General features: G+C 39.3%; 1 protein-coding gene across 4 annotated transcripts in view; it reads left to right on the forward strand.

Moving 5' to 3' along the window:
- Nucleotides 1-216: 216 nt before the first annotated feature.
- The window catches only part of TRIM2 (tripartite motif containing 2), a gene marked incomplete at its 3' end in the record, with an annotated part of 34,732 nt that continues 10,828 nt past the window's right edge, over nt 217-24,120 (forward strand). For 2 of the 4 annotated variants that reach the window (XM_080344219.1, XM_080344218.1), the window contains exons 1-7: nt 217-365; nt 2,483-2,720; nt 7,608-7,759; nt 8,406-8,586; nt 11,730-12,453; nt 21,346-21,449; nt 22,752-22,919. In XM_080344219.1, coding sequence (XP_080200345.1) covers nt 232-365; nt 2,483-2,720; nt 7,608-7,759; nt 8,406-8,586; nt 11,730-12,453; nt 21,346-21,449; nt 22,752-22,919 — 1,701 coding nt within the window. In that variant the 5' untranslated portion in view covers nt 217-231. The remainder of the gene's footprint in view (nt 366-2,482; nt 2,721-7,607; nt 7,760-8,405; nt 8,587-11,729; nt 12,454-21,345; nt 21,450-22,751; nt 22,920-24,120) is intronic. The other 2 variants (XM_080344220.1, XM_080344221.1) reach the window with 2 other exon arrangements.

Below are 24,120 nucleotides of genomic sequence, written 5' to 3' on the forward strand. Positions count from 1 at the left end.
TTCTCAGGCTCTCATCAGTGATAAACCATTTTAGAAGTTTAATTCTTCAGTGTTTTTATTTTATATGGAAATATGAATTCCTGCATAAGGATGAAACATGAGTGAATTACTTGTTGGTTTTGTTAATTCATGGAGTTTATGAGCCATTTTTCTTTTTCTCTTCTTCTCCCCATCCCACTTCAGCAGCGTGCAGGGTAGAAGGGAACAGGACCCATATGTCAGTGGTCTAGGATGGCCAGTGAAGGCTCCAACATCCCAAGTCCTGTGGTCCGTCAGATTGACAAGCAGTTTCTGATTTGCAGCATATGCCTGGATCGATACAAGAACCCCAAAGTACTTCCCTGCCTGCACACTTTCTGTGAGAGGTAAGTCCTTCCCTCATGCTGGTAACAAGGTATTTGTGTCACGCAACAAGCACAGAACAATGCATCTTTTAGTGGACAGGGAGTTTTTTCTTTACTTGTAAAGGTCATGTTAAGGCATGAAAAAGTCTAGGAAGGCTGGAGGGGCAGGGATAAATACTGTTAGTTGTGGCAGCAGGAAGAAGAGGCAGCAGTGGGATATTTGGAATGCATTCCCTTTATGCAAGAGTCAATAATAATAAATGAAATTAAACTAATGAATACAGTTAAAACAACGTGAAAGGTGATGGCAGTCAGAATTTGGACCTCAAATTAATAGCCTCAAATTTATACTGATTAACTTATAATGAGAAACAATAAAAACCTTTCTATGTTGATTTACTAAGCAGTGAAATAATTATCCCATCATTTAATGTCCAAGGTTTAGACATGATATATACATTATTAATAACCTGTGATTAAATGTCTTCATTATTCTGCAGCTTGGTTGACTGAAATGGAAAAACTCTCTGAAAAGAGATGTGATAAAACAGTAACCTGCCTTCTACTGTATTCAGCTGAATTAATTGAATATACATAGTGATACTTAAATGTTATGTTATCCATCAAACAGCTGCAAAAATACAGCATCTGTAGAAAAGTTAGTTGAAGAATTATTGGTTAGAGTTTTTTATCTGATGATGGGATGAAGCTCTTAGGATTATACATTGAATGGCAGGAGAATTTTAATAAATTCTTTTTTTGTGTGAACATTTAGTTGAGGAGATTTCCACCTCTTAGTTAGAATTGTGTGCATATCTAATTTTGCATAGGGTGCAAGAAAAACTGTGGATCTCTGAGTGTGTCAAATGAAATGGTCTTTTGTAGAACAGGAAACCATAACTTTACTGCACTCAGCAGTGAAACTCTCACTGAAGTCAGTGAAATCAAGATTTTCGCCACCATGTCTTAAGTTTCTTGACTTCAGTTCCTGTGTAAATCCTAAAGTCAGCTTCTGGTTTTCACTGTAATCCTCTTATGCTGATCTGGTTATGGAGAGAGGCTGGAAGAACTCCTCCAATGTACTGCTGATGTACAAAGCCTAAGCTCTCCTTTCACAGAGCCCTTACTGGGAGTCAGAAGGAGCGTTGCCAAGGGAGGATGAAGAGTGGTGCAAGCAAAGCCCGTGGGAGTGGATGAGAGCTGTGTAGCTGTGCAAGGTCACACTTTCTTGGTTGGCACCTCATGAGGAATTTTGGACTCCTGAAGAACTGCATTCTGCAAAGCTTATGGGACTATACTGGACTGCCAATTGCAGTTGAATGTTTCATTCCCAACAGCTGTTAACTTGATTTTCAAGGCCAAAAGTGGCACTATCACCGAGACAATTCTGCTGCACATTGTTGATCACAGAACTTTTGTGTCAGATTTACATTCTGTGAAATTGAGATTTTCTTAAAAATAAACCAAAACTTTTTAACAAAACAAAACTCAGCCCTCCCCTTAATCAAACACAAACAAAAATCTTCCTCCCAAACTCCCCTTGACACAAACTGTGATAACTTAGGATATGCTTCTCTATGTAGTAAAGAGAGCTCTGTTGATTCTGGCTAACTGCCAAATAACTTTCCTAATTGAAAGAAGAAGAAAAATGTCCACTGGGACCAGGTTTTAGCTCTGAAATACTAAACCCACAGATACAAGCTAATAAAGGAGATTCTATTGGAAAGACCAGGGTCAACCACTGGTTAGTCAGACACATGCTCAAATACTTTTTGCAATAACTTAATGTCTGTCAAAGTTTATCTGATAGTTTAGTATTTTTACTATCATGTGAGCAGGATGCAGTACATGTCTGGAAGCATGGATCCACTCTGCACAAGTAGCTCAAAGGCACATAACAGTTACAATTTTTTCAGCTTACTGAGCCTTTTTTTTCATGCAGCAGAGGAAAAAAGATCTAAGGGGAAAAAAAAAAATCCCCCTAACCACTTTTACTTCTGAAGCCTGGTGATGTACCTTTCCTTTTATAAGTATGGCTAGCACTATTTTGAACCAGTTCTTAAAGTGAGGGGAGGTTTTTTCCTCTTTGATGATATTTTCCCTCTCTCTTTCTTCCCTTCCACCTCCCTTCCCCATAGGTGCTTACAGAATTACATTCCAGCCCATAGCTTAACCCTTTCTTGCCCCGTGTGCCGCCAGACCTCCATTCTGCCAGAGAAAGGAGTTTCTGCACTCCAGAACAATTTCTTTATCACCAACCTGATGGATGTCCTGCAACGAACGCCGGACAACAACATTGAAGAGTCCTCCATCTTGGAGACTGTCACCGCTGTTGCTGCGGGCAAACCACTCTCCTGCCCCAATCATGATGGAAATGTAAGTGAGATGAACTCCTCTGATATGTACAGGTACTGATTTGTACTGACTGGTCTGGTTTCTCATGGATATTTTGTTCTAAGAAGATAGTGGGAGAATTGGAATCACACAAGTTCTTTGATTTTATAATATGTCAACAGAAGACAAGGGTTTCTTTAAAGATAACTCAAATGGTCTTAGAGGAGAATCTTAAAGTAGTCAGGATATTACTTCATCTTACCAGTTGTCTTGGATGATACTCTCTCTTAGCACATTTGGTCAAGATTGTTGTCCTGCAAGTGCTGAACCTTGTACCTGTGCCTTGTTGGGATGGGTTTTCATAGTTCTTTTATTGGTAGACTCAATTATTGCTGTGGGAACATGTGGGCTTGTTTAGGTATTATGTGGCAGGGGCCTTATAAGCTTAACTTACCTGCACACTGAGACAGTACCAAAAGCTATGTGAGCGTGTTAACATGAGGCCAAGTAAAAGGTGTCCTAGCTCAGCACAGGCTAGAAACACAGAGCTTCTGTTTGTCCTGCAGTGTTTTGTGCATCTCATGCATCAGTCCTTTGGGTTTTCCCCCACCTACATTTTTTACCCCGCATCCCCCCACATACACTCTCAAATCATCTAAGTGTATTTATTGATTGTTAAGTACCCCCAACTGAGCAAGTATCCCCGGATCATGACAAAAACAGCTCTAGTTCTGCTTGCTTCACAGTTTTTAATGTTAGCCTGTGTGGCTTCATGATAGGCACATGAACTCCTGTTCCATGGCCAAGCTTATGCAAACATGTAAGTAGATCACATTGCAAAGCGGAGCAATGTTGTGTTGTAAACTGAATGCGGTGCTTCTATGCAAGCCAAGAAATATGTGCCAGTATTTTAAGACACCTTTCTGAGAATGTTTTATTTGATACTCAGTTTAGGTATATCAGTTGTATAGGAATAATTCAGCTGATAATTAGTAATTACTCTTGCAGAGGAACTGCTTAGTTCCCTCTCCTTTACTGACCTACTGGAGTTAGGTGGACTTGTAGAGCTGATGTGCTGTACACTCTGATTAGTGATTAACTGGTGTAACTTTTTTGATGTGTACTATACCTCTGTGTGTGTAGTGGTTACTGATTAATACATTCCTAGTTTTTATTTGCATTTCATTGGCTCTCCTTAAAATGATTCATAGTTCTTTTCCAATATAACAGACTGGTGAGAGTCTTTTTCTTGAGACCTGAACTTTGAAGGGCTGGAAGTAGTGTGCTTTGGCTTTGTGAAATCTAAACCAGAAGCATCTGCACCCTTGATCATGTAAATAAAAAAGTTTCTGTAAATTCAGTTAAGTTACAATAGTGAAGATTATACATGGGTCTCTGATTAGATCATTGTGCTGAAATATGCTGGTCTGGTTTAAGGTAGGAGTTAGTGGATGTGATTTCAAAACCAGTGGGTATTAATGCCCATTTTGTTACAGCTGAAGGGAACATTGTCGTTGATTTCAGTGGAAATATAGCTGAAGCCAGTATTAGATGCCAAAGTATATTGTGCCCAAGAGCTCTCCTCAATTTAGAAAGGATAAGTTGAGGCAAATGTTTGTTTCTGAGACATTTTCTAATGCAAAACTGTTATTGTGAAAAGCCTTCTGGGAATGTCACAAAATGTTATGCCCATGTTGGGCGTTGAGGGCAGAGAGGAAAAGCCAGGTAATACATGTCTGTCTATAGTTAGAAATTAATCTTACCTGATTGAGAAATGCTAAACGAAATCTCAGGAAGTCAGCTTATCTAGGCACTTGAAACCTGAATTGTATTAATATTAGGTTTTACTTCTCCTTCAGCTAGGGCACAATCCAAAGATTTTAATGGGAAATTAAATCTGCTTCACTCAAAACATTTGGAATTTGACTGAGGCAAAGAGGACTATTTCTATGCAGACATACACATTAGGTCTTTGTAGTCTGCTTGCTATTATCATTCTCTGGGGTTTGTATAAAGAAGAAGAATATTGATTAAGCTAAACTTTAATATGCCAATGAAATGCTTGCTTTCTTTTCTATGTTGCTGCAAATATAATTATGTTTATTATGAGGTGTTCAATAGGGAACAGAAATATTAAATTATTCTAATAACTGTATCCAAAGATAAAAATATTGGATAAGTAAGGGGCTTTTAAAAATATCTTGAACCTAGGCATTAAATTATGAAGAGTCAGAAATATGAACTTTTGACACTCATTCAAAAGAAATGATTTTTTTTTTACCATATAAAAAGACTTGCAAACTGGCTTAAGGAGAGAAGCCAGAGAGTGGTAGTCAATGGTGCGGAGTCTAGTTGGAGGCCAGTATCTAGTGGAGTGCCTCAGGGGTCAGTACTGGGGCCAATATTATTCAATATATTCCTTAACGATTTGGACGAGGGAATAGAGTGCACTATCAGCAAGTTTGCTGATGACACTAAGCTGGGAGGAGTGGCTGACACGCCAGAAGGCTGTGCTGCCATCCAGCGAGACCTAGACAGGCTGGAGAGTTGGGTGGGGAATAACCTGATGAAATTTAACAAGAGAAAGTGTAGAGTCCTGCATCTGGGCAGGAACAACCCCAGGTTCCAGTATCGGTTGGGAAATTACATATTAGAGAGCAGTGTAGGGGAAAGGGACCTGAGGGTCCTGATGGACAACAGGATGACCATGAGCCAGCACTGTGCCCTTGTGGCCAGGAAGGCCAATGGCATGCTCGGGTGTATTACAAGGGGATTGGTTAGTAGATCGAGAGAGGTTCTCCTTCCCCTCTACTCCGCCCTGGTGAGACCCCATCTGGAATATTGTGTCCAGTTCTGGGCCCCTCAGTTCAAGAAGGACAGGGAACTGCTGGAGAGGGTCCAGCATAGGGCAACAAAGATGATTAAGGGAGTGGAGCATCTCCCTTATGAAGAAAGGCTGAGGGAGCTGGGTCTCTTTAGTTTGGAGGAGACTGAAAGGTGACCTTATTAATGTTTATAAATATATAAAGGATGAGTGCCAGGAGGATGGAGCCAGGCACTTCTCAGTGGCAAACAATGATAGGAAAAGGGGTAATGGGATCAAGCTGGAACACAAGAGGTTCCACTTAAATTGGGGAAAAACTTCTTCTCAGTAAGGGTGACAGAGCACTGGAACAGGCTGCCCAGGGAGGTTGTGAAGTCTCCTTCTCGGGAGACATTCAAAATCCGCCTGGACATGTTCCTGTGCGACCTCACCTAGGCGTTCCTGCTCCAGCAGGGGGATTGGACTAGATGATCTTTTGAGGTCCCTTCCAATCCCAAACATACTGCGATACTGTGAATTTCCTAATAAAATGTTGTTCCTTTTGGTTGTTTCTGGTTGCAAATTTTTGAAGCCTTTGAAAATAATTTAAGTCCTAAACTCTGTTTAGGACTCTAATTTCCTTTATGCACTGCATCACATCTTAGTGTCTATCAAAGTAACTGTCAGGCCTCATAAGGTCTACTACTGTGAGACTGACAAATTCACAGTGACTGGGGTAGTGTTGTTGGGGGTTGTCATTGTTTAGAAAATCTACTTTTTTTTTCCTTGCTGATGTATTTGATCTTACACATTTTATTTGAAGCAGCTTTTAAATTTTCTTTAAATTGGCTTACATGAATGACCCAACAAATGACTAAACCCTCATCGCATATGAATCCCGTATCTTGTGAACTGAGATAAGAGGGAAGAATGGGAATAAGACGGAAAGGAGCTTATCAGAGGAAAATCCTTATTAATGCTAATAGCCACATGCAAATCATGGTTCTTCCTTCTCCCTCCTAATTCTCAAGACAACTTGGAGCAGCCAGCTACTTTGCACAGTGCTGGTACAGGCCCCTTTGCTCACCTGAAAACAGCCAGTTCTACACAACCATCTTGTTGTCAACCAACATCTCCAGCAAAAGCATCATTGTGCAAGAGGTCTGAGTGCCTGAAGCATCAGCCAAGTTATTCAAGATTCTGATGCTATGTTCTGAATGTAAGAGAGCTGCCAATGTCTTGCTTTGAAGCATATGCTATGAGCTTCCTTATATACTTTTAGTAAGCCTAAAATGCTCTGTGCTCAAGCACTTCCTAGATGTGAAAGAAAGTCTCATGCCAAATTTGCATATATGTGCATTGTTTTGACTAACGTACGATTTTGGGTGCAGCACTTTTCTGTTTCCTTTCCTTCATTAATATATTCAGAATTTTGGGTGTTTGTTACATGTAAAGATATTTTTTTATCTCCAGACAGCATCTTACTGAGTATATAACGGGTTGAAACAATCTCCTCCTCCTTCAAGTGTAGATCAGCACTCTTACTATAACCTCAGATTTTAGGTTTTGATGGTTTTACGGGATTAGTAATGGGATATGGAGATTTTTCCCTGCACCATGTTGGTTCATTTAGGGTGATTTTCTCTAGTAAATAAACATGCTATTTGGTGAGGTCCACTGAGTTCATGTTCCATGAGTGGCACTGTTATGCCAAACAGTCTAAGTTTACACTTTCTTTGGCAGACCCTCTGGGGAGACTAAGGATCGAATTAGCATGGGGACTTGAATGCCCTGTTTTTTGAGTTGTTTCATGGAGTAGTTGAGAGAGACTCCAAAACTTACTACTACATAGTATAATGTCAGGGCTAGCCTTGACATCCAGCATTCTGTTTCCCAGGCTGCTCTTCTGATACCTTCTGACAGAATGAAATCCATTTAAACCAGCATTTTGATGTGAAATACACAAGAATAACATCCATCTTTTAGGCAGTAAATTATTAGTGTCTAAGAAAGTAGAAGTTTTGTCTCAGAGCTCAGATACTAACATGAGTTCAAGACCCAGTAAGATGTGCTTTGAGTGATGTTACTGGTGCCATGTTTGAATTTAGAATTGTGCACTTTTCCAGGTGATGGAGTTTTACTGCCAGTCTTGTGAGACAGCCATGTGCCGGGAGTGTACAGAGGGAGAACATGCAGAGCATCCCACGGTACCACTCAAGGATGTGGTGGAACAACACAAAGCTTCCCTCCAAGTCCAGCTGGATGCTGTCAACAAAAGGTATGGAGGCTCCTCTAATTATTTTCTGGTTTCAGTTCTACCACTGGCTTACCATGTTACCCTGGGTAGATGTTTTAATGTGCTGGTGCTGTGGACCTTTACCTGGAAAACAGAGACAGTGAGGCTAGCATAAGGAAAAAAATCCATTAAGTGTGATGCACTGGGGGATTAGAGAAAAGAGCAAAATATTCCTGTCTTTCACAAAACAGAAGCCATTAGAAATGCAGGTGTTGTCCAAAGAAGGGGCATAAAATGTTAAGGAGAAAAGTCCTAGCCAGTAATGAATTTCATGATAAATAATACTGGATGTTTAAAAGACTAATGCAAATGCTACAGATAGATCTAGTTACATCTTCCCAAGTGGATACACTTGCATAAAGAATAGAGGATCTAAGACCTTCTAAGACCTCCTAGCTGGAAATGCTTAAAGTCTAATGGTTTTCAATAAGGGAAGGCCCTGTATTAGCCTTATTTTATCAGACCAAAACCACTATATGGTTATAAAAGGAATGAACTTAATTCTGGGAAACAACCAAGTTTAAAGACAGCCTGCTGATGAGATTGGCCCTTGCCCTGATATCTTTTGAAGAAACAATGTTCAATGACTCTTGAAACAGCAATCTTTGTAATTTAATCCTTCCCTCAGGCTTCCAGAGATCGACTCAGCACTTCACTTTATATCTGAAATTATACACCAGTTAACCAACCAAAAGGCTAGCATTGTAGATGACATTCATTCCACTTTTGATGAACTCCAGAAGACTTTAAATGTGCGAAAGAGCGTGCTGCTTATGGAACTGGAAGTGAATTATGGCCTTAAACACAAAGTAAGATGCATGTTTTGTTTCAATGAAAAGCTATTAATTTAATCAGCCAGTTTTTACAAATGATGCAGGACACCAGTTCGACAAATTGTGTCTGAGATCCAGAAGAGAACGTTGTTTTCCTGAAATCAGGTGCTGCAGAACCTTGTTTGTGGGTGCTCAGCCTTATAAATGGAATCCAGACCCTGTAAGGGCAGGTAGCCTTTGTGCATAGTGTGTGGGGATCTAAGATGGCCAACACACTAAGCAAGCATCTGCTTAAAGCCAACATGCTGATGTGCAGATGAAAATAAGTGAACACTAAAGGAAAGTCCAAAATACTTGGGCTGCAATCCTAGGATATACCACGCTACCCCCTCCCCCAAGATACAGGCCAAGCAATTTCTTCTGAAGAACTCAGCGAGGCTTAATGTTTTGCTTTAAAACAGTTTTCCTTTCAAATGGCTGATAACATATTTCACATTAGATGTCACTGGTTGAAACACAGAAGCACTGGAGGGACATCTCACTTTCTCAGGGGAATGCAGGGAGCAGTAGATGCCAGAGCTGTATGCACTCTTTTACTTCCTACCCGGGTGACTGAATCTTCTGTTTCCCTCCCCCGTGTTGTAGACTAAGCTTCAGAAGAAGAAAACAGAAGTCTGCCATTTTTCAAAGAGAAGCCTATATCCTTGTGGGTAGGGTTTTTGTTGAGAATTACTAAGTCTGAATCAGGCAAATGAAAGAATTTAGTCCTTGTCGTCTTGAGCATCAGTTGTCTGTTTTATATAAGAGAGAGATCTCTTCCTTCAAAGTAGCCTTTAAAAGAAAGCATCGATAACTGAAGTTTCAAGAGTGCCCGATAATATTGTCATCTTTGGGCATTCTCTACGATATTGCTGAGCAGCTTGAGCATCTCCAGATGTCTGAAATGGAGGAATGCTACATTCCTGGATCTGGAACAGGCTTGATCATTAGGAAGTTATTGAGCTGCTGAGCCTGTGAAAATGGAGGAATTCTAACATGTGCACAAGATGTGTACTTTCATGAACAAAGGGAGCTCAAAACCCCTGAGGCACAGAATTTAGTCATCTCCAGAGCTAAGCAGCAGCTGAGGAGCTTTTAGCACAAAAAATTTGGACTTAGGTCCCAGATTCATCTGAGCATATCCAAGATGTCACAAAAACTTATTTTCTTAGCAAGCAAATATACTTAGGGTGTGTACAAAGTTCACACAAGATGGAATATGATGTTAAATTATCTTATTGTTGTCTAAAGCAATTTAAAATAGTTTAAAAGATGAGTTTGGGTGTTAGAGAACCACATTTTTACAAAACTGCACATAAGCAGTAAAAGAGGCATCTCCTCTGTTTACACAAAAAAGAGCGCTTGGAATTGGATTTTGCTTTTGAATGAAGAATACTCCTGCAAAATAATTCAAACCCAAATATTCCGTCATTCTGATCATGTACTTTGCAAAAATGAAAAAAAATGACAGGGCTACACTTTACTAAAAGAAAATTGACAATTCAGTTTCAGTTGCCCAATGGACTGAAAGAGGTCTCGTGTAAAATACTCCAAACACACTGTAATTATTAATTATGGTAGGACTGAATATTTTCCATCTTTATAATGAAAAAAAAACTATATTGAGAAAATGATTTTAAAACATAACTGCAAATTGTCTTGCTCCTCAGTTTGTAGTTTGTTATGCCAAGTATATGGGTTTTGTCATCCTGGGACTTATTAGCTTTGCTGTTTAACTACTTATGTCCTAAAATAAAGATAAGGCAGATGAGAAATGCCTGGTATTGAATCCTGAGAGGTTTATAGATGCCTAGAAAAACAGATAATTAGAAATTTCAGTGTAGTATTGAAATGTATTCATTCTGTTTTGCTTGCAAAAGATTTTGTGTTGTTATCACTTTCACATATCAGTAACTCATCAGCCTGGATTTTCTGTAGTGACTGAAAAGCAGATAGCTTTGTAAAATTCAGAAGAAAAATGCCCTTAGAATGCAGTGTCATTATGTGGTGTGCCTCAGCAAGGGAAGAGTATGTCATAGCAATAAATACACAAGGTCTCTAACTTTACTTTAAAATCAAATGAAGTGTTTCAAAAATATTTACTTTACAGTGATGATCAACAAAATAGCTTCTCTGATGCATGGTAATGTCTGTGCCCTAGTTCTCTGTAGGAAAAACATACCACATGTGTGACTGGGTACTTTGGTTTGGAAATTTCATCAGTGGAGAGTGTGTGGGGTAGCTGGAATGTTTGGGCTTTCCTGACGATCATAACTTTTTCTGCTAGGTTGTTACAATTCAGGGATCCTTTTTCCAATTAATTGCAAAACTAGTTTAAAAGAATATGTTAGCCTTGCTCCCAGCCCACACCTAATAATTCTGAGGTCAATACTGTTTCAAGGACTTTAGATGGAGGGCCCCAACTGAGCCTATAATAAAAGCTGTCCCTCACTCTTAAATACAGAGTAGCTACTTGCTGCCCACCAAAATTTTAGGCTACTCAACCCAACACTTCCCAGCATCTATGACCGATCTTTTATATTTTGCTTTTCTGCCTGCTCAAACTGGGCAATTAACTTTTCCTTTCTTCACTTATTTAGATTAAGAATCACATTTTTCATCAGGATGAATGTACGGATCTTGAGAGTGCCTTCTTGTCTGTCTCCATAGAGGAGTAACCCAAGGTTTCCCTTGGCTCTGAAGGAATAGTTTCAAGAAATTTCTTGCAGCCTCCCTTATTAGTGGGCCTGATGACTCAAAAATACCTGTATCTCTGTGCACACAGCTCAGTAACTATCTCATTAACTGTGACTGATGAGAGTCAAATGGAGCAAGGTTCAAAAAAAAAGAAACAAGACAGGCAGATGAGGTAATAATTCAATCTAGTGTGACAGTGGATCTGTGAAGCCTTGATGACCCAAAACAGGGTACATTTTTTTTGTCTTGCAGCATGATATTCCAAGAACATACAGGGAATCAGTGTTGTGCTGCTTCTTTTAAAATGAAACTTTAAAACAAACTCTAAAATAAAGCAATATAAATTGTGTTTCTACAAGGGCCTTCATACATAAAGCATGCTACATCTTACTAGGACAGTTCTTGTTACATGATGCTAATCTGGTGTTTGGTAATGCACACAGGTCCTCCAGACGCAGCTGGATACCTTACTTGAAGGACAAGAAAGCATTAAAAGTTGCAGCAACTTTACGGCGCAAGCGCTCAACCACGGCACTGAAACTGAAGTTCTGCTGGTGAAGAAACAAATGAGTGACAAGCTGAATGAACTGGCCGAGCGGGACTTCCCGTTACAGCCCCGTGAAAATGATCAGTTGGACTTCATAGTGGAAACAGAAGGCCTGAAGAAGTCCATTCACAATCTGGGTACTATTTTAACCACTAATGCTGTTGCCTCTGAAACAGTTGCCACAGGTGAGGGGCTGCGTCAGACGGTCATTGGGCAGCCCATGTCTGTCACCATCACAACTAAGGACAAGGATGGGGAGCTCTGTAAATCTGGGAATGCTTACCTCACTGCTGAACTGAGCACACCTGATGGGAGTGTAGCAGATGGAGAAATACTTGACAATAAAAATGGGACCTATGAATTTTTGTATACTGTTCAGAAAGAAGGGGATTTCACTTTGTCACTGAGACTTTATGATCAACATATCAAGGGCAGCCCATTCAAACTTAAAGTGGTCAGATCAGCAGATGTGTCCCCTACCACTGAAGGGGTTAAGAGACGTGTTAAATCTCCTGGCAGTGGTCACGTGAAGCAGAAAGCTGTGAAGAGACCTGCAAGCATGTACAGCACTGGCAAAAGAAAAGAGAATCCCATTGAAGATGATTTGATCTTCAGAGTAGGTAGGTGGCTTGTCTGCTCCCTATTGGCATGCTCAAAAATAGTGCAGGGACACTGGATGAAAAAATCTAGAAGTTAAAATATTTTAAAGTTAAAGCTGTAAGCAGAACAACCTGGTAATGCCTTTAGGACTCTTGACTTTTTTCATACATAAATTTTAAACACATGCTTCAGAAATTCTGTTTGCAGCAAATATTTAACTGGAATTTGAGTTGAAAAATGCATACATTTGATAAAATATTTTACCACCTCTTCTGTACTCTATTGGGCATCATAAAATAAAAATATAATAAGATCAATGCTTCATATTAGATTAAATTACTTCTTTAAAAAGTTGCAAGGCAAGAAGGGAAGTAGGAGGATTCCTCCTTTAAAACTATTGCCCTATAGATTAATCTAATTAAGTAACCTGGAACTATATCTGCTGAATCCTATGGTCATATATATTTATTTCATTATGTCAGCATACGACAAAATGACAATTTCCTTTATTTGCTACCCCCCTCCCACCCCCCACAAATTTCTAAACATGTTTGCTTTTTTATATAGTGTGTTGTTATCTCTAAATCTGTGGACTTGTAGTGCTTGGTAAAGTATAACATCTTGGGTCGTTTACTGTGATTTTTTTTTTTTCAGGTCTTTTGATGTACACTGTTTTTAAACTATACAATAATTCATAATTTTAGAAGTCTGTATTTATTGTGTTTCTATAATGTCTGCTTATATAGTTAGAAAATACTTTTCACTTTGCACAACTCAAGAAAAAAAGCAAGTTAACTCTTAATATTTACAAGTTAGCATTTTAGCAGTATGTGTTAAGAAGTTTGACAACCAGTCGGCAAGGTGACTTTCCCCTTTGTAGCAGAGCATGGATGGTGGTTCATCCTGGAGGGTTTTGAAATAATGCTATTGAAAATTCATCTGGACATCACTTGTCAGTTGGTTAGCCCTGTCCAGCCAGTTTCTCTCCATCAGTATTTCTAATGGGTTTCTTGCAATGATAAAGAGTACATGCAATAACATAATGGTTTTGTATCAGAAAACGTTTTCAGCAAGCATGCTTTGCTGGCTGAACAGGACAGTACACTGAAACCTTTGGATGGAGCTACTCATAAAATGACCAGCCTTTCTGAGATGGCCAGTGCATTTCTTTGTATGATAAATGACCCCATAAATATAAGAAATCACAGCATTTTTTCACAGAGGCAGTTATATCCAGCTTTATTGTCACTGAGGCTGAGTTGTCTGGTGACTGCTGAATAAAATGTTACGAATATGATGTAGAACAATTCACACTGAAGTTAAGCCAGCCCTACTTGGCAGTAACCATGCGCTACCATCCAAAGCTCATAGGCAACCTTTGTTAAATTAGCACACAGACATAGCCCTTCCTTTAGCAGGAGAGCATTCTTGTTGCAAAAGCTAATGCTTTAGTCACCGCTGGAAGAACCTGTTACCAATCCAGTGGGGAGAGAAGCCGTTGCACAGGGCAGAGTGATCAGCCTCAGGCTCCTGCTGGAATGCAAATGGACTCTTGGGCTCTTCCCAAATGCAGCTTCACTGCTGGTACTGGTAGCAGTGGCAGAGGGTATAAATGTAGCCTAGATCTTTTTTGGCCTCTTTTTTTAGACAAGCTTAACAAAACAGTTAAGAATAAAGTCTGAACCTGGTCTAGAAAGAAAATCTCTCTCTAATCTCTTATGGAACAGTTGTGATGTTGTATGCTAGAAAGAGAAGGAGGTGGATGGACAGATTCAGGCAGAAAGAGTCTGTGGGTCTGTAGCAGGCAGGAGCAGGATAGAAAAGCCTGCACAAGTGCGCTGTGCCTGTGAGTAGCCGGGGGCTCTGTTACCCATTGGGGCTGACACCTTCACTGAATGCAAAGCCTTCTTGTTCACATATATCAAGCAGTAATTTGTCCTAGTGTGAAAATCGTAGATCCAATTTTCTTTTTTCTTTTTTAAATATATGTCCTGAAAACATTTAAATTATTTAGAACCTGTTAATACTCTTCTTACAATGCTTTTAGTATGGATTAAAGTGATTACAGTTTGTAATTTCTGCTTCTGTAACCCTTGCTTCTAGTGAGCAGTTTCTGGCTTGATTAGCAAATAGTGGTATGGCAGTGGCAGTGTGGGGTTTTTTTTGTTTGTTTGTTTGTTTTTGTTGTTGTGGTTTTGTTGTTGTTGTTTTCTGTTGTTTTTTCTTTTAACTATTGTCTCCAAAACACCATAAACTCTAGAAGTCTTAAATGTTTTCCAAGAAGTGCAGCATCCTTTCTTTCTGTTATGATGCAATCCTGACCATGTGCTTAATTTTGGAGTTCTGTATCCTCCCCTTCTTCGCCGCTCTACCCTCCCAAAAAACAAGAGAAAATAATTAGAACAAGAGCTATGCATGTGTCAGAGCTTTTGCTTCGATGAAACCTCTAAGGAGTGTCCATATTTGGGATATATAGGTTGCTATTATATTGAAAAACTGAGCTGAGAGTAGTACTTCATCCTATTACATGTTCAGTTTTCAGCCAGTTGTTTCACAGAATGACCTAACATAGAGATGTCCCTCTGGGTTTCCATGGGCTTATGCATCATCTGAAAGGTCTCTTAAACCATTGCAGCTGTAATGCTCTAAGTTTTTACACTTTTCCAAAATACGCAATATTAATGAAGACAAGTAAAACTTCTGATATTTTCACAGGGATTGCCTTCATGGATTTAAGAGTTCGTTTAGTTCCAGTGTCAGCTCGCTTCAAAAAGTTAAGGTTCAGTTCATTTTTTGATGAGGTAATGTAAAATAAAGTTTAGCACTGTTTTCCAACACAACTGCATATCTCAATTTTGAACCCATTGTTGAATTCATCTGATGGCCCCAGACAAATCTGGGTTTGTATTTTAAACTGGGCAAGATAAATAATATATTTTGGCTGCCAGAAGCTCATACAGCTGTGTTGGAAAATCATACTGTAATATTCCTATGGGCATCCAAGTATACGGATTATGCTATTGTATGTATGCTGATATATGGGCTTTATGCACAAGTAAATTGATGAGCTCACAGCAGGAGATTGTTCTTGTGCTAGTATTAAGAGATAGCATTAATACAACATTAGTACAGTTAAGTGCTTTCATTCATGGGGAATTGGGCATTGTATCTTTTGCCAATTCTGTTATTCATGGCTTTAAAAATGGCAGGTGGTTCTATTCAGATATTTTAAGATCAAGCGATTGCACATTCATACATTCATGTAATTTATTATTTACAAGAACAGAATATTTTTTGCCTCCTCCTTTCTCAATAGTTTACATCCTCAGCCTTTTAAATTTTTTTTTTAAACAAGTGTAATGTCTAAGAGTGTGTCCGTGCGGTATCTGTGTAGCACATACCTAGTTTATACAAATGAAAACAAGAATGTGCTTAAGATACCCAGAAAATAATTATTGTGCAATGGCTTTTGCTACCTCTACAAGTAGTAGGAAAAACGAAAGTGAGAGGGAAGGCTCTTTTGCATTACTCTGCTTTTGTGCATTAGACCTGTGCTGAGCAGCGGTATGTGGAGGTGAGGGATGTTCACAGTGTCAGCCACTTCTACCTTCCCTGGTAAATCTCTCCCATGTCCTTCAAAGGAAGGTTAAGAGCAATGGGTGGCATCAGTTTGCTACTCTCTCCAGGACGCCATCTTGTGCTCTAGCTCTGCTGCGATGTGCCATATGCCTTGGTATTTTTTTGTCTTCTGACAATTTTCATGAGTGGGTTCTTTGACACCATTTAGCAGTAGTGGTGCTATTTCTCACATTAACTGCTTTTTCTCTTAGTTTATTTATATTTAGGATTGGCATCAGAGTCAGCCAGATGGAGAGTTGGCTCTCTGCTAGAAAGTTCAATTTTCCCTGTGCTTAGTTGTCTGTGCAGTGAGGTAACTGCACATCTAGGATTAGCTGGTATACTTAACGTGTGTAATTCACTCCAATTAAAAAAACAAAACAGGAGAAAGAAAGTGCCTTTAACAATACCTTCTGTCAGCCTCCTTACCAGGTGCAGATGCATCTTCTGGTCTGTTATCAATGGTGAATTAAGGAGCCTTATTGTGAATTTACTCCACATAAAAACTCATTAACAAGATCTGTGTTATAGTAACTTCAGTGCAATTTAAAAGCAAGCTCAGGGGGAGCATAAGGGGTTCTGCTTGAAACTCTGTTTTGGATTGTCCTGTTTAAAAGGAGCAAGGCTGCCTATAGATGCACACTTTTTGAACTTTTACAAAAATACAAGTGGGTTACATGGGTAAACATCTTCTTGAAAAAAACATTAGTTTTTCCATCTGCAGTTAGCCCCCTTGCATGAATGGTCCAGAGGAACCTTCTTCCCTCTGGCAAGCAGCACCTGCTTCTTCCCATTCCCCTATCCCTTCTCTGCCTTTCCAGCAAGGTCCTGTCCTGGCCAAATCACAGCCTGGCTAAGGACATAGGAGAAGGAAGGGTTGTGTAGGTCTAGTTGTTCTGTGTAGCGCAGAAGTATGATACATTAAATACAGAGGCCCCTCTGACACACTTTAATCTGTTGTTCTTCATTCTCTGCTTCAGAACTCTGGAACAAACCCATTAGTAAGTAGTATGAAATAGTGAGATGTTTTCTATGCAGAATTTATACTTATGTAGAAATAGGAAAGCCTAGTAATGGGGAAATAGAATTTCCAGTTCATTAAGTTAAATCCCTCTGATGCTTGTCATGAACTCGTTATGGGTTTGTGATGGCCACTGCGAAATTTGGCCAGGCTTACACTGCATGGTTTTACAGTTATACCTGTATTGGATGGGGGCTGAAAAACTCTGACATCTCATTGTTGGCAAAATCTCCAGGTGGGCCTAATATCCTCGTGACAGAGACCTCATCTTGGTTTGATTCATGCAATTTGGGGTTTTGCTGCTGTCCTGGCAGAGAACTGCTTCTGAGGTGCACCTGCCCCTCGGATTTGTGCATACCCTACTGTGGCAGCAAGGGCTCTGCTGCACAAGCAAGGCTTGGAGGTAGTCTTGGGCAAGCTTTTAGGGACAGATGCTATGTAAAGCAAATTAATGCATATCAACCCAAACTTCACTACTAACAGCGTGTGGGAGTATCTACCAGAGTTCCTACTGAATTATTCATTCTTCTTTAAAGGTTACAAGCATTATGTGCTTTCACGCAACAGAAAACTTAGATTTGCACGGAAACTTGGATTAGAAACACTGACATTTACTTTACAATAAGCACATAGCTTTTTAACAACCCAATTTGGTGCAGTTTTACTACAGAGCCTTTTGCATTTCAGCTGTATCTATTATGAGAGATGGCATCACATCCTTGCAACATAAGCTTTTACTAAATATCTTTTGGCACTCTGAGGAAAAAAGAAACAAAGCTAGGGAACAAGAAAACAAATCCTAGATACCTGTCTATGCAGTAAATACATTGACCTTCCCATGCTGTTTAGTTTTATCCTTTTGTTCAGTACCACGCAGAGAACAGTCCAAGAAGTATTTGAAGTGTTGTAGGCAGGTACTTACACAACATGTTATGGTTACTTGCAACCTCTGAAGTCTGTCCATTAATTTGTAATCTTTCTGCAGGGTTTTTGTCTCTCTGAATCCACTCCCTGCCTGCTAGGGGCAGTGACATAGTCTTTATTTGTTTTAGAAAGCTGGTAAATCTAGGTTAGCAAGCAGGGAGGTTATTATCTATATTAGTAAAACTTAGAAAGCAAAAACTGCTCCTTCTATCACTATGTGCATCAAAACTGCATTGTCCAACAGGTTTGTCCAGATGCCCAGCACTTACAGAGCAGATTCTTATTGAAGTTGTACGATGTAATTTTTAACATCTTCTGTGCTGTTAATGGGCTTTTAGATTCTTTTTCCCCTTCTTTTTCTGGCAAGATTCAATCTGGCCTCTATTGTGCAAGAATAAAAGTTTGAAATTATGAAGCATTTTGTGTGTACTAGATTGTCTTGAACTGAAAATAGATACTGTTTTGTTGAAAGTATATCTTCAAAGTTCAATTAATTGGTTTGTGCAGGCTATGCTCAGTAACACCAGAAGGAATTAGACGGGGCTAGGGCAAATCTGTTTATTATCTGCATACAAAGATGATGTAAAAGAAGCTGTTCCAGAGACCGCAGATCTGCTTCCTAATAATTCTGTTCAGCCTTCTCCTTTTGAAAACTCTGCCATCCTCTCCCAGTCCCCAGCAGCTTGCCACAGAAGTTGCAGTGAAATGTGTGCCTTTTCCTCCTTTATACCCCACAGTATCTCAGAACAGGAGGGAGCTAAGGCTGGGCAAAGACAGGCACGAGAGATGCCGGCTGTCATCTCTAAACCAGGCTGCGTGGGAAATGCTGGAATGAGGATCCCACAATCATCCTCTGGTTCCAGCCCTGTGCATTTGAAATGTTGGTGCCTCCCTAGGCTAAGGAGTGATGGGTGACTGCTCATGACGGAGAAAAGAAAAAACATGGCATGCCTTGGCACAGAGGGCTGGTATCTTGCAGGAAAAGATTTACTGAAGACTCTCTCTCAGGCAGGTATGTTTATGAAGCAGGAATCCCTACGTACAGGGAGAAATGATCATCCTTTGACAGTTGGTTGCAGGAGCCTAGTTTTCCAGAGGCTAACATACTTTACTATGAGCTTTCCTCTCATCATCTGAACTTCTGCCACTGGCTGTGCTTGGATTCAGGTCTTTGCTGTCACAATGAATTATTCAAATCAGAAAGTTCAAACTTACCTCGTTTCCTCCTGAACATAAGTTAGGAAATAAGCTGTGCTTCACTAACCTCAGCTTTCTTCTTCAGACCTGCGTGCTAATTAGGACCTAGGTGACTGGTTTAATAGCTGCAAAGTGCTGTGTACAAGGATGCTTCATGGAGCTGAATTTCATCTGCATGCTGTGCATAATAAAATATTATTTCTTAAACTTAGTGTGAAATGTGACTATGGCATTCTTGGGTAATTTCTTCTGTTTTCCCTTTGATGTATGTTTACAAGGTCCCACTGAAGAGTAACTCTTTATATAGGTCTCTCTTATCTTTCAAGACTAAATTCCTTGACTTTCAAGAACACTTTTCTAAGGGTAAAGAGCATACATTCCATGAAGTTTGTGCTAGTTGGTTCCAGATGCTCTAGCTTATGCCTTCTCTTTTCTAACAAGTGTTTTCCCTTTACTCTCAGTAGTAAAAAGAATGTTTCTGCCTTTTCATCCATTCTTTTTGGCTGAAAGGCAAAAAGGAAACTTATCATTAGCATATGGTGGAAAAAGATTACTGCATGCATCCCTCAGGCACTGATCATTAAAAGAATACACAGAAATGGCTCGAGTGTGGGTAATATAATTGTTGTGTAACTCACTATCCCCTGAATATGCACTTTCCCCATGCAGCACAAAAACTGAGAAGTATTTGCCTTGTTTAGAGGATGGAGCATATGGAGTTCAAGAAAACAAGCCTTGAAACAAAGGGACATGCCCGCAGCACCAAGTGCAGAGGAATTAAATGTTACTTGTTAGCCAGTGACAGGAAATCCACATCCCACAGCCATCACCACAGCAGAAAGAACGGTTGTCAAGAGCATACACATGCCTAATGAGAGCTAAATACAAATTAGAGCTAATATATGTCTTATATTGGGCATCACAGTTTTAATCACTGAGCTCCAGGATATTTTGGACTGACTAAAATAAAATATGAGTTTTTCAGTCAAAACCACATATTGAAACCAATTAATGGCTGATACAAAGCCAGTAAATGCTTGTAAAAATACTTAACCAAGAAAAACAGTGCTGCATCCAAGTCTTGCAAATAACATCTTATATAGTCTTTTTGTTTCAAAATTCATTCATTCATTATTAATAGCCTTGGAGCCCAAGATCATAATTGTAGTCTTGTCTAAAGACCCTTGAGCCTCTTTTACGAACAAAGCAAGAATTCAGATGCTGTTTGTGTGTACCAGGTGTAATTTAGATCAACCACTTTAGGGCTGACCTTTTAAAGACATCAGTTTGCTGTGTGATTCTCCTTGGAACATTGCAGAACAACCAACTTAGTAACAAGGCACCTAAAATTAATGAACTTTTGTGAAATTTAGACATTTTACAGCTCTTTATCCCCTTAAGCTACTGAGGAAAACACAGTTCTATGTGCATTTGTCTGGGTAAAAATGGGACCTGTATTTATGTATATTGCTTTATTAGAACAATCTAAGGTCTTCACAGAAGCATTCAGTCTCCAGGTATTTGTTTTCTTTGGCCCACATGTCCCAGTCACTCAAAACCAGTCTCCCATCTGAGTTTCCCTTCTAAGGAAATTTTTAAAGCCTGTGGCTAAGAACTGTGTATGAGTGAATAACAAAATGGCTCCATGCAAAGTGACCACCAGTATGTTTTATCTCAACTTAGTGACTTCACTGAGGAGATTTAGATAATTGTACTAAAACCTTGTCATTTCTCCTGGTTCTTATCTTAGCCTCTGTGTTTATGTTCCCACTGTACTGCCTCTTTCATTGCTTTCTCAGTTAAATAAAAATCTGCAGTTTAAAAAAAGTCTATAACTTACGAAAAAACATTGTACTAGTTCCCTCACTCAAGAGGCAAATTGTGAACCCTTCTATTTCTGAAGGCCAGAGAGGTAATCACGTTGATGGGGGCCCTAGATGGTACACATGCTAAAGAATAAGAACACTCCCTTGCACTTAGAATTGCGGTTCTGTTACTGATACAGTTCTTTGAAGTTGTAGCAGTGATAAGAACTCTTTGAAACAGAAATCTATAGATCCAGGATGTATTAAATGCATGTTGTTGGCATTTAGGTCCTAACTGGTAAGTCCCATCTAACCTGATTTCTTATGTGCTTTGTGTTCAATTTTAGGCACCAAAGGAAGAAACAAAGGGGAGTTTACAAATCTTCAAGGTGTAGCTGCATCTACAAATGGAAAAATATTAATAGCAGACAGTAACAATCAGTGTGTGCAGGTATGAGGATATGCCATTTCTAGTATTTTTCTTTTTCTCCCTACCCGCACATCTCTCCCTTCTTTGTAGTCCAGGAAAGACAAAATTTGTACAATTCAAGCAGATATAGAAAATACAGAAGGATCTCAACTTGTTTATCATCTGTTATCATTCCATCTTATTGACCTGCAGCTATCTTTTTCAGATCTAGAGTGTATCTAGTATGTATGGCAGTGTTTATTTCCCTTCCTTATGATGTTTGGCAAAGAATGAAGAAAACAAGCAGTACAATAATCTGGAAAAATGCATTTTTGTAAATACCATTTTACATTGTAAATTTATCAATCCATGTTTCCAAATATAAATCTAGGCCAAAGTGCTGCAAATTTTATTTCTAAAGCAAATACAAAAATAAACATGTAGATGTAATTTTGAAATGGCTTTAATCTACTTAATTGGCTTTTCTGTCTGACATCATTTATCAAATCTTTTCTGTGGTAGCACCCCTGACACTCATGATTTCTTGGCTTCTGTAACCTTTGTGAAATCAAGCTGTGTTTTTTCTTTTGTTTGCCATGTATATTTTTTACCATTAACAATTTGTCATCACTCTTCAGGCTGCGCATGTGGTAGCAATGAACAAGGCAGTAGTGTGTGGCTTGCTCTTTAGTACGTGAGAACAAGCAACAATGTGCAGTAAGAACGTTTTTCCAGGCCTTTTCAAAGAGAGAGAGTCAAATATTCATCAGCACTCTCACACTTTGTAATTTGCAGCCACTCCAGAGGAACTTCAATATCTAATTACCTGGCGTGGGGACACAACCAGTAGACTGAGTTTTATGTGGCTAAAGCATCTCTCAGGAAATGGCCTAGTACTTATCCCTAAGTCAAATAATTAAATTTTGAAGTTCTATTTTAGCTTCTATTCCTATATTTTCTACAGACTTGGTGTTTGACAGTGGCTGAGTCACTCAGTACCTCAGTTTCCTCATTTTTAATATGGGAGTAATACCACTTCCTTCCAGCTGAGAGGGATATTGTGAAGCTTAATTCACTAATGTTTGTAAAGTACTTTGAAATCACTGAAGAAACAGTGCAATGTAAGTGCAGAGAACTTATTTATTTTTTAATTGGGGTCCAGGTGGAAGCCTCTTCTTAAATTAAGAATATCACTTTAAAATATGGACCACGTAAAAGTGCTTCATGTTGCTAACTCTCTTCCTGACTATAGTGTTCATTAGACACTTGCTAAAATCTAAGCTCCAAGAAATACTTGAAGTTATTATGCAGATGTAATTTTAATATGAGCATTTTCTGTTACAGATATTTTCCAATGATGGTCAGTTCAAAAGCCGTTTTGGCATACGAGGAAGGTCTCCCGGCCAGTTGCAGCGGCCAACAGGAGTGGCTGTGCATCCCAGTGGTGACATCATTATTGCAGATTATGATAACAAATGGGTTAGCATATTCTCATCAGATGGAAAATTTAAGGTATGAGTTACCATGTGAATTCTCCTGAGCTTTCTCCATTTTACAAAGGATTGGAAAGTAATAGGGTTTTTTGTCAAGAAACTACATAGTTTGGTTGTAACTTAGTCCAAATTCCATTGTTGTGATGTGGAAAACCATGACACAGCTATGATGTATAACTAATAGGAAGAAGTCACAGCTGTCATACCAGTGTTATACCAAATGAAGACATGTTCCATTTCACAGTTCTCTATAGTAGGTACTTGGATGTCTTTCCATAACTTATAGTCAAGGATAACTAATGTGATCAAGTCTAGCTGGACTAGCTCAACAACCTTCATATTGTTAGTATTCTGATTATACAGAAAAGTGTGTGCATATATGTCCATACACACAGACATAAAACCTGATGAGGAGGACACGAGGCTCTTCAGTGACATATGGAGGAAAAAAAGAAGATAGCAGACTGATGGTGACTTCCTCTATTTACTCCATACATATCAGCAGAACAAGTGCATTGCCCATGTATGGTCCTGTTTGTAATAAATGCAAGGAAGGGCAACTCAGGATGTTGTTCCAGTGCTACAGCATAGACAGGAGTGTTTTAGGTGGGGTCATGTGCACTGGAAAAACTAAAGTGCAGTACTAATGTCTTAGGTTTCAGAAATCAGAGGTTCAGAGAAAAGCACACCTCTTATTTTCATAGCAACTCTGATCCCTTTAATAGAAGTAAAATTAGAAGGCAGCTACTACACTACAGTGATGCTTGCCAACTTGCAATATTTATTTTGCTTGGGTTCAGGTACAACTCCAGAGAGAATTAACTGTTGTCTCCATTTGGTGCTGTTCTCTGAATGCATGTGACTGAGTCTGGCGATGCATGCTAGAAATAGCCACTTTTAGCAGAGTACACACTGTTCAGTGAGATAAAGGACCTGCAGGGAAATTTCTGCCATAGTCACTTATTTCTGGAGTCCTGCGTTGGAGAGAAATTGCCCGTTTAGCTAATTTTCTGGCAGCCTAATGACCAAAAAGCTCAGGTCCTGAGCTGTTCATGTGTGTACCAAGAAATTGCCTTCCTTTGAGCCGTCTTTGCAAAGTGATGAATGCTGTAGCAAACAGGCAGTTGTACTTTCACAGCCCTCAGTGGCTTCCATCTGGTAAAAAGACATGTATGCTTTTAAAAGTATCCAGATCCTGTGTAGACTTGAAGCTAAAATAC

Source organism: Nesoenas mayeri (genome assembly GCF_963082525.1).
Source record: "Nesoenas mayeri genome assembly, chromosome: 4".
In the NCBI taxonomy this organism is placed as follows: domain Eukaryota; kingdom Metazoa; phylum Chordata; class Aves; order Columbiformes; family Columbidae; genus Nesoenas; species Nesoenas mayeri.